This window comes from Photinus pyralis, unplaced genomic scaffold, assembly GCF_008802855.1.
Source record: "Photinus pyralis isolate 1611_PpyrPB1 unplaced genomic scaffold, Ppyr1.3 Ppyr1.4_LG10, whole genome shotgun sequence".
Lineage (NCBI taxonomy): Eukaryota > Metazoa > Arthropoda > Insecta > Coleoptera > Lampyridae > Photinus > Photinus pyralis.
Window position 1 is genome coordinate 17,806,719 of NW_022170250.1, and position 14,894 is coordinate 17,821,612.

Consider the following 14,894-nt stretch of genomic DNA (forward strand, 5'->3'; position numbering starts at 1 on the left):
GATTTTTACTAATTGTCCTATTAATAACACAGACGTTTAGTAAGTTGTCCTCTTTCTGTTTTGAAACTTGTAATCAGAATTGCAATCAGGATCACAGAAACGCAAATGTCCTGAGTGATACGTACATACATACAGTGAAACTGCCTTCTAAAAATTGTATCCGTACAACATACGCTCCTGCTGTGAAATTCCTCAGCTCCTAAAGTATTTATATCAGGATCACAGAAATATAAGTACGTACACAATTTATTAGGAGATACTAGCTCGCAGTAACAGAAGCTTCTGCTCTCTCTAATTTAAATTCCTTTTCAACAGTGTTATACCAGAAATGCGCCTTTCCCCCACATTGTTCAGGATCAAATATATGTACAAGTTTCGCTTTTGTTTTATCAGGAGTTGAGGAACACATGCTTTCACTCTCCTGAGAAACATTTCTTTGAAGTATGGTATCAGGATCACAGAAACTAGTGCAATTTAATATCTCACAAACTCGTTTCTTCTTTGCTCTGTTTCTTTTTTGAAAAGTATACACACGCGTTTGTTCTCCTAATACAAATTGCCTGTAAAATTGATCACAGACACTTACGAAATTGCATATTGACGCCTCTCGCAAATTATTTTTCGGTTCTAATTTCCCTTTTGAGAAATATATACACATGCTTTTTTCCTACCATAAAAATTAAAAAAATTGTAGCAGGATCACAGAAACTTGTAAAATCTAATATGAGACACCCCTTACAAATTATGTCTGTCTGTTCCAAGTTTCTCTTTTCAAATACTCTCGTTCTCCTGATAAAAATTGTATCAGGACTACAGAAAGTAGGTACTGTTTTATTTTAAATCTCTCTTTCTGAAGATTACTCTAGATATTAGGTTCAACGTAAGAACATGCATCATCTAGTGGAACGTACCATCTTATAAATTATGTTGTCTCCATTTAAGTTTTTTTTAAAAACTGTATCAGAATCTTAGAAATGCAAGCTTTTGTTTCTGGTACAATTTTTTTTAAATTGTATCGGGATAACAGTTGCTTTAATAGGAAATACCCTTCACAAATCAGGTTTTTCTTTCCTAAGCTTCTCTTTTGAAATTCTCCTATTAAAAGTTTCCTCTAAAATTGCATCAGGATCACAATGACTTATCAGAACCACAGGAACACATCATTATCTTGATAAAGATTGTATCAGGCTTACAGAAATGCAAGATATTATAGCGCTTCCTTCTAAAAATTGTATCAGAACTACAGAAGGTCATGTTCTATTTTAAATTTCTCTTCCTAAAAAAATAAAATTACATTCTTCTTTAACAAGTTTCTGTTATGAAAATTTTATCAGGATCACAGAAATGCAAGGTCTGGTTTCGCTGATCCAAATCTTTCTTCTAAAAATTGTATCAGGACCGCAGAAACATGAAACTTAAGAAATTTAATAGGATGCACCCCTCATGACTCAAAGTTACCGATCGTTGGTAAACTTCTACCACCAGGAGAGCAGAAAATTTGAGTGAATGCTTCTTAAACGATTTAATACCTCCTGTGCCCTATGCATTTTTGTACTTGCTGATACAACTGGAGAAGCCCTGACATTCTCATGACACATGATCCTTTTGTAAGAAATGTAACTTATCAGGACTTCAGATGTGCATGAAATTTTGAACTTGTTTTGTTGTAGGCCGCGGTTCGTTTAGCAAAAATGGTTGGATACGTATCAGCCGGAACAGTGGAATACTTATACGACACCTCAGGTCACTATTACTTCCTGGAGCTCAATCCGCGTCTCCAAGTCGAGCATCCCTGCACGGAGATGGTCTCCGACGTAAACCTACCCGCCGCTCAGCTACAGGTCTTGGCGCCCAAACGCGTAGTGCGATTAATCGTAAGCCCAGTTTTCAGATCGCAATGGGTCTACCCTTGCACTACATCAAGGACATTCGATTATTATACGGGGAGTCGCCCTGGGGCCTGACGACCATCGACTTCGATCAACCGCTGCAGAAGCCTCAGCCTTGGGGTCACGTAATCGCCGCGCGGATAACGTCCGAAAATCCCGACGAGGGTTTCAAGCCGAGCTCGGGCACCGTTCAGGAGTTAAATTTCAGATCGTCGAAGAACGTGTGGGGTTACTTCTCGGTGGCCGCGTCGGGCGGCCTGCACGAGTTCGCCGACTCGCAGTTCGGGCACTGCTTCTCGTGGGGGGAGAATCGGGAGCAGGCGCGCGAAAATCTAGTCATCGCTTTGAAGGAGTTGTCGATTCGAGGCGATTTCCGCACGACGGTCGAGTACCTCATCACCTTGCTCGAGACGAGCAGCTTCCAGGACAATACCATCGACACGGCTTGGTTGGATATTTTAATCGCGGAGCGCGTCCAGGCCGAGAAACCAGACGTGATGCTCGGGGTGATCTGCGGGTCGCTACACATCGCCGACAAGTGCATCAGCGCAGCTTTCACCGAATTTCAGAACTCCCTGGAGCGCGGTCAGATTCAATCGTCGAGCACGCTCACCAACACTGTCGACGTCGAGCTGATACACGAGGGGTAATTGCGTTCGCGATCGTCACCCTTTATGAGATTAGACTTACAGGAACAAGTACAAGGTGCAGGCGACGAAAAGCGGCCCGAACACGTACTTTCTAGTCATGAACGGCTCGTTCAAGGAGATCGAACTGCATCGTCTTAGCGACGGAGGTAAAATTGTTTTTCGGCGGTGGATCGCGTTGTTGTTCACTTGCAATTCGCAGGTATCTTGCTGTCGGTCGACGGGGCGTCGTTCACCACGTACATGAAGGAGGAGGTCGATCGCTATCGCATCGTTATCGGCAATCAAACCTGCGTCTTCGAGAAGGAGAACGACCCGACGCTGCTTCGGTCGCCTTCGGCCGGGAAACTGATCGGATTTTTGGTCGAGGATGGCGGCCACGTGTATCGGGGGCAAGCATTTGCTGAAATTGAGGTAAGCGCGTAATTTTTTTAAATTATCATCAGGAGTTGTTTGATTCTTCAGTAACTTCGCTATATTTAAGATTTTTAAAGTTCTTTTTTTTTCTTCGGGATGAAGTTTTTTCGTACGCCCAAAATTTTATTATCGTGGAAGGTTGTTATGGACGGGCTTTATCAATGGTTTTGGATACACATCCAAAAAGTGTTTCACTAGGTAGATAATTTGTCTCCTAGATTTTATAGACCATTTTCACGAATATGAACTCTGACGACAAAGTTCAATCTCCTTTTTGTCTCACTCGCAGTGCAACATTATACGGGATCTTGTGTCATTACACCAGCAGGTTAAATAATTTGTTCTTGAGCGACTCATTGCACGGATGAGCATGATCATTTTACGGCATAACTGTGTGGGGCGTACCATCGATGATGTAATATACATCATGGTTTTCCCTGGCATCAAAGGATTTTATCAACATGTTTTTAGGTTATGAAAATGGTCATGACGCTAACCGCGGGCGAAGCCGGCACCGTCTCCTACATTAAACGACCTGGTGCCGTTTTAGACGCCGGTTCGATAATCGCAACTTTAGAATTAGACGACGCTTCGCTGGTGACGAAAGCGCAATTGTACAAAGGTCCCTTCCCAGAGATCGACGTGTCCACGCCGGTCGTTTCGCAGAAGATGAACCACATCCACAACTCGTACAAGACCATTTTAGAAAACACTCTGGCCGGTTACTGCCTACCCGATAAGTACAACGCTCCGCGGCTGCGCGAGGTAATCGAAAAGTTCATGGCGAGTCTGCGCGATCCCAGCCTACCTCTGCTAGAGCTTCAGGAGGTGATCTCCTCGACGTCGGGTCGGATCCCGGCGGCCGTCGAGAAAAAGATCCGTCGCCTAATGTCGCTCTACGAACGAAACATCACGTCGGTTCTCGCCCAATTTCCCAGTCAGCAGATCGCGAGCGTAATCGACGGTCACGCCGCGAACATGCAGAAGCGCGCGGAGAGAGACGGTTTCTTCCTCGCCACGGAGGGTATAGTGCAGCTGGTGCAGCGGTACCGAAACGGCATCCGCGGACGCATGAAGGCCGCCGTCCAGGACTTGCTCAAACAATACTACGACGTCGAAAGTCAATTCCAACAGGGCAGCTACGACAAAAGCGTCACCGCGCTCCGTGAGAAGCACAAGGACGACATGTCGATCGTCATGGCGACGATATTCTCGCACGCGCACGTCCCGAAGAAAAACATGCTGATCACAATGCTCATCGATCACCTCTGGTCGAAGGAACCCGGCCTAACCGACGAACTCGCGACGATCCTCAACGAGCTCACCTCGCTCAACAGAAGCGAACACTCGCGCGTGGCTCTACGCGCTCGACAGGTACTCATCGCCGCCCACCAGCCCGCGTACGAACTACGCCACAACCAAATGGAGAGCATCTTCCTCTCGGCCACCGACATGTACGGCTACGAATTCCACCCGGAAAACCTTCAAAAACTCATCGTCTCCGAAACCTCGATCTTCGACATCCTCCACGACTTCTTCTACCACGTCAACAAGTCGGTGTGCCACGCCGCCTTAGAAGTCTACGTCCGGCGCGCCTACACCAGCTACGACATCACGTGCCTGCAGCATTTGGAGTTGAGTTGCGAAGTGCCCTTGGTGCACATACAGTTTTTGCTTCCGTCGACCCACCCGAACCGCCTGATGCAGCTCGACGGTATCCAGGAGCAGGCCGACGGCGACAAGCCGAAGCTCTTCGACACCTTCCAGCGGACCGGCTGCATGGCGGCCTTCGAGAACTTCCAGCAGTTCGAGCAGTACGCCGACGAGATCTTCGACCTGGTCGAGGACATCGCGAGTCCCGCGACTATCTCGGCGAAGGACATTCAGGCGCTCGAGAGCGGGTCGGAGTCGCGCGGTAACAGCACCTCGATCAACGTCAGCCTATCGATCGACGGAACGCGCGCGAAGCAGGAGGAGGAGAAGCTCTGCGAGCCGATTCACATACTGCACATCGGCGTCAAGGACAAGGGCGACGTCGACGACTCGACGATGGCGAAGATCTTCGGGAACTTCTGCGCGCGCTACAAGGAGGAGCTGGAGAAGCGGCGCATAAGGCGCATCACGTTCACGCTGCTCCAGAAGAAGCAGTACCCGAAGTACTTCACCTATCGCAATCGGGACGGTTTCAGAGAGGATCGCATATATCGCCATCTTGAGCCGGCGTGCGCGTTCCAGTTGGAGCTGAACCGCATGCGCAGGACCTACAACTTGGAGGCGCTGCCGATATCGAATCAGAAAATGCACCTGTATCTCGGAAAGGCGAAGGTCGCCCCTGGGCGAGAGGTAACCGACTATCGTTTCTTTATACGATCGATCATTCGACACTCCGATTTGATCACCAAAGAGGCCTCGTTCGAATATTTGCAAAACGAGGGCGAACGTGCCTTGCTGGAGGCGATGGACGAACTGGAGGTGGCCTTCTCGCATCCGCACTCGCGTCACACCGACTGCAATCACATCTTCCTCAATTTCATACCGTCGGTCATTATGGATCCGGTTAAGGTAAGTTTTGGTGGTCCCCCTCGCAAAAATTGACACTTCTGTTAGATCGAGGAGGCGGTCACGAATATGGTGATGCGTTACGGACCCCGCCTCTGGAAGCTGAGGGTGCTACAGGCCGAGCTCAAGATGACGATCCGATCGTCGCCGAACTCGCCGACGCAAAACGTTCGTCTGTGCTTGGCGAACGACAGCGGCTATTACCTGGACATCAACACCTACACGGAATCCGTCGATCCGGAAACCGGTCTGGTGCGTTTCCAAGCGTACGGAACCAAGCAGGGTCCCATGCACGGCCTGCCGATCTCGACGCCGTACCTCGCGAAGGACTACCTCCAGCAGAAGCGCTTCCAGGCGCAACAAAACGGCACCACCTACGTCTACGACTTCCCCGACATGTTCCGGCAGATGGTCGACCTGCACTGGAAGCAGTACATCCAGCAACGCTTAGGTACGAGTAAGATGAGGTGAAGGTCGACTAACATCCTCCAATTCTAGCCGAGGAGATTACGGTACCGGAAAAGCTGATGGACTTCGTCGAGCTGGTGCTCGATCCCGAATCGGAGAATCGCCTCTTGGAGCAAAAACGGGTGCCCGGAGAGAACAACGTGGCGATGGTCGCGTGGCGGCTCACCCTTTACACGCCCGAGTATCCCGACGGTCGCGACATCATCGTCATCGCGAACGACATCACCTACCTGATCGGGTCGTTCGGCCCTCGCGAGGACAAAGTCTTTCTATTGGCCAGCGAGATGTCGCGCGCAATGAAAATTCCAAGGGTAACTCCTCGCCCGGTCCAAACCCGTTCTCACCCCTACTCTCACTTGCAGGTTTACATCGCCGCGAACAGCGGTGCGCGTATCGGTCTGGCGGAGGAGGTGAAGAGTCTCTTCAGGATCGCGTGGGAGGACGCCAACGAGCCGGACCGCGGCTTTCGCTATTTGTACGTCACGCCCGAGGACTACGCGAAGGTTAGCGCGACGAATTCGCTTCGCGCCGTCCTGATCGAGGACGAGGGCGAGTCGCGCTACAAGATCACCGACATTATCGGCAAGGACGACGCTTTGGGCGTCGAAAATTTGCGATACGCCGGCATGATCGCCGGCGAGACGTCTCAGGCCTATCGCGAGGTGGTCACCTTTTCGATGGTGACGTGCAGGGCGATCGGTATCGGCTCGTACCTGGTACGGTTGGGACAGAGGATAATACAGATCGAGAATTCGCCCATTATTCTTACGGGTTACACTGCACTTAATAAGGTAAGTTGGTAATCGATCGTGTGGGACTTTCAAGCAGATTTCCGATGTGCGCACTTGATTATCAAACAAACAATTATTAGGAGCGCAGGACAGGTTTTCTTGCATGTTCTCCTGATACCGCAATTTCGGTTATGGTATCAGGAGCATAGAAGAGCGGACACGGTTTTTTCGTCGATTCTGACACTAAACGAATTGTATCAGGAGCGCAAAAATGAAAATCGATCAAAGCCTTCCTCAGCCTGGCTCAATTTCGGTGAAAAAAGTATCAGGAGCACTGTTTTTTCATATCACTCTCCGGACATTAAACAGGAGCGCAGAAATTAAAATCATCCTCATCAGATGTTCTCCTGGTACCTCAATCTTTGAATTCTCTGAATTTGTTGTATCAGAAGATTCGTGGTTACTGTCGCACGGGTGAGCAAAAGCTACCACTTTCTCGAGTGTTGCTCCCTTGAGTCCTGTATAAGAAAGGCCGAGTATCAGGAGCGCAGACGCCGAATTTATTGTATCAGGAGAATAGATACTGTCAGATTCTTCTCGTTTAGTGACAGTACGCAGGGCATAAATTATGGTATCAGGCGCGCAGACGTAGAATTTCTTTTTAATTGATTAAGTTGGTAGAGCAACGTCGGAATTTGCTTGGAAGACGTAAGAACCGCGTCTAATTGTGCAATTTTAGCTTTTGGGACGCGAAGTTTACGCCTCCAACAATCAACTGGGAGGCATACAGATCATGCACAACAACGGCATCTCCCACAAGACCGATCAGACGGACCTAGACGGCATTTACACGATCTTAAACTGGCTGAGCTACGTTCCGAAGGTAAGGTCTCTCGTAACCTCTCCCTTTTCAAATTCGATCCTTTAGGACAAAAACTCGCCGGTCCCGATGATCAAACCGGTCGATCCGATCGACCGCGAGATCGCGTACATGCCGACCAAGGCGCCGTACAATCCGAGGTGGATGCTCGAGGGACGGATGGTCTCGAACGGCAAGGACGGGATGATGTGGGAGAGCGGATTTTTCGATAGGAACTCGTGGGCGGAGATCATGGAGCCGTGGGCGCAGACCGTCGTCGTCGGCAGGGCCCGGCTCGGCGGTGTTCCGGTCGGCGTTATCGCCGTCGAGACGCGTACCGTCGAGCTGACCCTCCCCGCCGATCCGGCAAACTTTGACTCCGAGTCGAAGGTGAGCTAAGGGGGCGCGACGGTTTCGTGACTCTAACGATCGGGTTTACAGACGATATCGCAAGCCGGCCAGGTTTGGTTCCCGGATTCCGCCTACAAGACTGCGCAGGCGATCCAGGACTTTTCGAAGGAGGATTTGCCACTGTTCATCTTCGCGAACTGGCGTGGATTTAGTGGAGGAATGAAAGGTGAGTTATATACGGGTGGAAGTGACTCGACATTTGATTGCCGGGCTCTTTAAAGATTTCAAAAATGTCTCAAGTTTGTATAGAATAAGTTATGTGCAGGTCAATGGGACTCGAAATTTGATTACTAGGATTCAAAAGCATGTTTTTTTAATTTTTGAAAATTTCAAAAAATGGCTTAAAACAATTTGATGAAGGTGTATCAATAGTAGAGGACAGATCGAAAAAAGTTGCAGCTAAAAAACTCTTTCGGTTTCTCTTACAGATGACCTTTCTTGAAATGCATCATTTCAAAAAATGTCTTTCAAAAATTTGATGAGGGTATATCAATAGTAGAGCCCAGTTGGAAAAAGTTTCATCTAAAAAACTCATTGGGTCTCTGTTGCGAGGGATATTTCTTGAAATGCACCATTTCAAAAAATGTTTTTAACAAATATGACGAAGGTTATATCAATAGTAGAGCCCAGATCGAAAAAGTTTCATCTAAAAAACTCATTGGGTCTCTGTTGCGAGGGACCTTTCTTGAAATGCACCATTTCAAAAAATGTTTTTAACAAACATTACGAAGGTATATCAATAGTAGAGCCCAGATCGAAAAAGTTTCATCTAAAAAAACTCATTGGGTCTCTGTTGCGAGGGACCTTTCTTGAAATGCACCATTTCAAAAAATGTTTTGTAACAAATATAATGAAGGTATATTAATAGTAGAACCCAGATCGAACAAGTTTCATCTAAAAAACTCATTGAGTCTCTTTACGGGGGACCTTTCTTGAAATGCATCATTTCAAAAAATGTTTCAAAAATTTGATGAAGGTATATCAATAGTAGAGCCCAGATGGAAAAAAGTTGCAACTAAAAAACTTTGGGTCTCTTTTTCAGATGACCTTTCTTGAAATGCACCATTTCAAAAAATGTTTTTAATAATTATGACGAAGGTATATCAATAGTAGAGCCCAGATCGAACAAGTTTAATCTAAAAAACTTATTGGGTCTCTGTTACAGGGGACCTTTCTTGAAATGCATCTTTTCAAAAAATGTCTTTCAATAATTTGATGAAGGTGTATTAATTAATAGAGCCCAGATCGAAAAAAGTTGCAACTAAAAAACTCATTGGATCTCTCTTACAGGGGACTTTTCTTGAAATGCATCATTTCAAAAAATGTCCAAAAATTGGGTCTCTGTTGCGAGGGACTTTTCTTGAAATGCACCATTTCAAAAAACAAATATGATGATGGTATATCAATAGTAGAGCCCAGATCGAAAAAGTTTCATCTATAAAACTCATTGGATCTCTGTTACAGGGAACCTTTCTTGAAATGCATCTTTTCAAAAAATGTCTAAAAAAATTTATGAAGGTGTATCAATAGTAGAGCCCAGATCGAAAAAAGTTACAACTAAAAAGCTCTGGGTGTCTCTTACACATGACCCTTTTTTAAATGCTTCGTTTCAAAAAATGTCTTTCAAAAATTTGATGAAGGTGTATTAATTAATAGAGCCCAGATCGAAAAAAGTTGCAACTAAAAAACTCATTGGATCTCTCTTACAGGGGACTTTTCTTGAAATGCATCATCATTTCAAAAAATGTCCAAAAATTTCATGAAGGGACATCAATTAGAGCCCAGATCGAAACAGTTTCATCTAAAAACCTCATTGGGTCTCTCTTGCATTTCTTGAAATGCATCATTTCATAAAATGTCTTAAAAAAATTTGATGAAAGTATATCAGTAGTAGAGATCGTCATCTAAAGAACTTATTGGGTCTTTCTTACAGGGGACCTTTCTTGAAATGCAGCAATTCAAAAAAGTGTTTCTTGAAAGTATTCAAAAAAACGTTTAATAAGTATATTAATAGTAGAGCTAAAATCGAAGAAAAGTTGCAACAAAATATGGCCGAGTGGTGTCTTTTGGTTCTCTCCTACACCTGATCTTTTTTGAAGTTCGTTATTTCAAAAAAGTTGTTGTATGGTAATAGTAGAACTGGAATTTGCGTTTTCTCCTTTCCGCTGACTTTTGGAATTGTATAATTAAAAAAATGCGATTAAGAGAAAATGATATACCGTGTGTCGTATGAGAGTGCAGTATATCTCAGCTGTTTTTAAAGATCTATCTTTAATTCAAAAAAATTTGTTTTCAAAAAAGTTGGTATAAGGTAAGTTATATGGAATTGGATTACCTTGATTCAAAACATATTTATTAAATTTTTGAAAATTTGATGAAGGTAGACCACAGAGCGAAAAAAGTTGCAACTAAAAAACTCTTTCGGTCTCTCTTACAGATGACCTTTCTTGAAATGCTACGTTTCAAACAATTTGATCTATATCAATAGTAGAGCCCATATCGAAAAAAGTTGCAACTAAAAAACTTTTTGAGACTCTCTTACAGAAGACCTTTCTTGAAATGCATTTTTTTAAAAAATGGCAAGAAGTTACTTTCTTGAATGTATTATTTCAAAAAATGTTTAAGTATATTAATAATAGAGCCAAAATCGAAGACAAGTTGCAACTCAAAACGGCCGCGCGTGATGTCTGGTTCTCTCTTGCAACTGATCTTTTTTGAAATTCGTTATTTCAAAAAAATAGGTGTACGGTTATAGTAGAATTGGGATTGGCTTTTCGCCTTTCCGCTGATTTTTTTGAAATGCAAAATTGTAAAAAATGCGATCAAGAGCAAATTATCTACCCTGTGTCCTATTTTGGTTGAGACTGCAGTGTATCTCAGTTGTTTTTAAAAATCTATCTTTAATTCAAAAAAATTAGTTTTCAAAAAAGTTTAAAGTTGGTGTAAGGTAAGTTATATGCAGGTCAATGAGACTCGAAATTTGATTACCCTGATTCAAAAACATATTTATTAAATTTTTGAAAATTTGACGAAGGCATATGCCCAGAGCGAAAAAAGTTGCAACTAAAAAACTCTGGGTCTCTCTTACACATGACCTTTGATGAAGGTGTATCATTAGTAGAGCCCAGATCGAAAAAAGTTGCAACTAAAAAACTCTCTGCTCTCTTTTACAGATGATCTTTCTTGAAATGCACCATTTCAAAAAATGTTTTTAACAAATATGATGAAGGTATATCAATAGTAGAACCCAGATCGAAAAAGTTTCATATAAAAAACTCATTATTACGGGGGGCCTTTCTTGAAATGCTTCATTTCAAAAAATGTCTTTCAAAAATTTGATGAAGGTGTATCAATAGTAGAACCCAGATCGAAAAAAGTTGCAACTAAAAAACTCTTTGGGTCTCTCTTACACATGATATTTTTTGAAATGCATCATTTCAAAAAATGTCTAAAAAATTTGATGAAAGTATATCAATAGTAGAGGAGAGATCGAAAAAAGTTGCAACTAAAAAACTCTTTAGGTTTCTCTTACAGGGGACCTCTCTTGAAGTGCGTCATTTCAAAAAAGTCTTTCAAAAATTTGATGAAGATATATTTTTATATACCCAGATCGAAAAAAGTTGCAACTAAAAAACTATTTTGCTCTCTCGTACAGACGACCTTTCTTTGTATTCAAAAAAGTGTTAAAAAGTTTATGAAATTCGTTATTTCAAAAACTCATTGGGTCTTTCTTACAGGGGACCTTGCTTGAAATGCATCATTTCAAAACAAGTTTTTCAAAAATTTGATGAAGGTACCTATATATTTATATACCCAGATCGAAAAGAGTTGCAACTAAAAAACTATTTTGCTCTCTCGTACAGATGACCTTTCTTTGAATTCAAGTGTCAAAAAGTTTTTTTTGAAATTCGTTATTTCAACAAAGTTGGTGTACGGTTACAGTAGGAATTAGAATTGGCTTTTCGCCTTTCCGTTGACTTTTTTGAAATGCAAAATTGTAAAAAATGCGATCAAGAGCAAATGATGTACCCTGTGTCCCATTTTGGTTGAGAGTGCAGTGTATCCCAGCTCTTTTTAAAGATTGCGGTTTTCGCGACCCTGTGCCACTTTTTTGAGAAACTTAAACGTTTGTTTCTGAGATACAGGGTGATAACGATAAGTTTGACATTTTTGGGACGTTACTATCCATGTAAGATGGAAAAAAAGGTACAAACAATAGATATTTTTACGTGACTTAGTTGGAACACCCTGTATATCTTTCTCCCCCTAATTGTCCTTTGAACTCCGCGACCTCTCACCGCTCCACCAATTACAGACATGTACGAGCAGATAATGAAATTCGGCGCGTACATCGTCGACGCCCTACGCGAGTACAAGCAACCGGTCATCATCTACATCCCGCCCAACGGCGAGCTACGAGGCGGCGCCTGGGCCGTCGTCGATCCCACCATCAACTTAAGATACATGGAGATGTACGCCGATCCCGAATCGAGGTAAGTCAGACGACGACGTGCGCGCGCAATCCCTCACCTCGCAAATCTCGTTAGGGGCGGAGTTCTCGAGCCCGAGGGTATAGTCGAAATCAAATTTCGCGAGAAGGATCTGGTTAAGGTGATGCACCGCGTCGACCCCGTCGTCATGGCGTACAACGAGCAGATCAAGCAGATCAATCAGAGTCAGCCGATCGAGCTCGAGCGCAAGTCGAGCATTAGCCAGCGCGGCGAGGTTAAGAAGTTGCCCGAGGTGGTCGAGCTGGAGAACAAGATAGCGGAGCGCGTCCAGCTGCTGCTGCCGATGTACCACCAGGTCTCGGTCCACTTCGCCGACCTGCACGATACACCCGAACGAATGCACGAGAAAGGAGTGATTCAGGTTAGGCGTCGCGTTTCATTTTTGGTTTCTTTTTTCAAAATTATGGTTTAGGACATAGTGCCTTGGCGGAAAGCGAGACGCATCCTGTACTGGCGACTGCGAAGGCTCCTGCTTCAAGACGAAGTCGTCCGCGCGTTGCTGAACGTTCAGCCCGACGTCAGCGTGGGCCAAGCCGAGTCGATGCTGCGGCGATGGTTCGTCGAGGACAAGGGCGCGTCGGAGGCGTACCGGTGGGACGACAACGAGCTGGTGGTCGAGTGGCTGAGTTATCACCAGAACAAGACGCCCGATCAGTCGATCATCGCCTACAACATTCACTGCGTGAAGAAAGACGCGGTCGTCAATCAAATCAGGCAATCCCTAGAGGTAAATAGTCCCGAGAAACGCGGCGATCCCTAATTTCGCATTTCAGGATTGTCCGGATGTTGCCTTAGACGCGGTCGTCGAAATCGTTCAAAAACTGAGCGACAACCAAAAGGCCGAGGTTATACGAATTTTATCCCAGCTAACCGACCACGCGAGCGAACATTAACGCCAAAGCATCTTCTTCGGGTGATAGTCGTCGGGGATATTTGAATCGGCGCGAGGGAGGCATCGGTTCGAATTTCTGCGCGATTTGTCGTAATTTATTATTTCTAGTTTAATCGGACAATACAGTCATAAGCGAAGTTGGGTACGCAGCAAACGTTTTTATATTGCCTTTATATTTTTGATAAAATTTGCAATAGAAAATTCTGTTCGTCGTTTTCGTGTATATGAGAAATTAGAGATTGTTACAGTAGATAATAAAGTTAGTATCCATTTTATTGTTAGTAAGTTATTTTTTTGAAACTTGTTAATATTTTTTGTATAAACGGTGGTTTTGTATCGAGTATTTATTAAATATTTTTTTGTTAAATTAACAATAAATTTCATCATTCTTGCCACCGCTCTGCTCTTGTCCAGTTGTCCTTTGTTGCATAATGTGTCTTTTTTTCACCTGTTTATATATCGGGCGATTTCACGAATTTGTAACCTCCAAAACTCGTGGATGCCCTCATTTGCTCCCCAAAAATAGTAACAATTGGATCAAGGCCCATTGAATTTTTCTGCTCGTAAGTTCTGCAGAAATCGCCCGGGATCTGGATTACGATAGGAGGGTGAACAGGTTCCACGCGTACTTAGGCCTCAAATTCAGGCCCTTTGTACTGCCTCCCTGAGTAAGGACGCCCGACCCCTCAACGTCACTCGAGCCATCCCACAGGTGAGATGAACCTTAGGACACTGTAAAAGGAGGCGGCTCTAATCGTAGCTTTGTCTGGCCTGGATTCCCCCAACATGGATCGTCTCAGTTGGACTAGAGCAGGACATTCACAAAGTATGCCGTCTCCATTCTCGTCGTCTGTGTATCATCTTCTACGCACCGAAATTTATAAGAAAATGTATTTTCCCGGGAACTTTTGGAGTAGTCTATTTTTGGTTTTTTTGAGGCCGGAAAAAAAATTGTCTGAGATCGACCGGGAAAAAACTTTTTTATAGAATGTGTAGAATTCATAATTTCAAACAGTTCCAAGAATGGACTTTTTTTTTCTTGCCTCCAAAAAAGGCCTTTTTAGCCAAAAATCGACTGCACCAAAATTTCTCAGGAAAACACTTTTTCTTATTAATTTTGGTGCGTAGAATCCAAAACAATTCGTACTTTTTCGATCAGACTTCTCAATCAAGTTATAGACTAGAAACCAATTTCGAAAGAAAATTCAAAGGGCTGTAACTTTTGAACTAGTAGCCCAATCTTGGAACTGTTTGAAATTATGGTTTCTACAGGCCACATTCTATAAGAAAATTTTTTTCCCGGGTCGATCTGAGACAATTTTTTATTCTTGCCTCCAAAAAAGGCAGTGTATAACCTTCCTTTTTAGCCAAAAATCGACTGTACCAAAATTTCTCGGGAAAACACTTTTTCTTATTAATTTTGGTGCGTAGAATCCAAAACAATTCGTACTTTTTCGATCAGATTTCTCAATCAAAAGTTATAGACTAGAAACCAATTTCGAAAAAAAAT

At 44.0% G+C, this 14,894-nt stretch overlaps 1 protein-coding gene across 5 annotated transcripts in view; it reads left to right on the plus strand.

Moving 5' to 3' along the window:
- The window catches only part of LOC116161624 (acetyl-CoA carboxylase), a 35,895-nt gene extending 22,168 nt beyond the window's left edge, over window positions 1-13,727 (plus strand). For all 5 annotated transcript variants that reach the window (XM_031475037.1, XM_031475039.1, XM_031475036.1 and 2 more), the window contains 15 exons: window positions 1,671-1,841; window positions 1,892-2,535; window positions 2,582-2,685; window positions 2,739-2,950; window positions 3,425-5,515; window positions 5,561-5,963; window positions 6,011-6,291; window positions 6,343-6,771; window positions 7,451-7,594; window positions 7,640-7,960; window positions 8,012-8,147; window positions 12,297-12,474; window positions 12,529-12,853; window positions 12,905-13,219; window positions 13,266-13,727. In XM_031475037.1, the coding sequence (XP_031330897.1) occupies window positions 1,671-1,841; window positions 1,892-2,535; window positions 2,582-2,685; window positions 2,739-2,950; window positions 3,425-5,515; window positions 5,561-5,963; window positions 6,011-6,291; window positions 6,343-6,771; window positions 7,451-7,594; window positions 7,640-7,960; window positions 8,012-8,147; window positions 12,297-12,474; window positions 12,529-12,853; window positions 12,905-13,219; window positions 13,266-13,385 (5,874 nt within the window). In that variant the 3' untranslated portion in view covers window positions 13,386-13,727. The remainder of the gene's footprint in view (window positions 1-1,670; window positions 1,842-1,891; window positions 2,536-2,581; window positions 2,686-2,738; window positions 2,951-3,424; window positions 5,516-5,560; window positions 5,964-6,010; window positions 6,292-6,342; window positions 6,772-7,450; window positions 7,595-7,639; window positions 7,961-8,011; window positions 8,148-12,296; window positions 12,475-12,528; window positions 12,854-12,904; window positions 13,220-13,265) is intronic.
- Window positions 13,728-14,894: the final 1,167 nt, after the last annotated feature.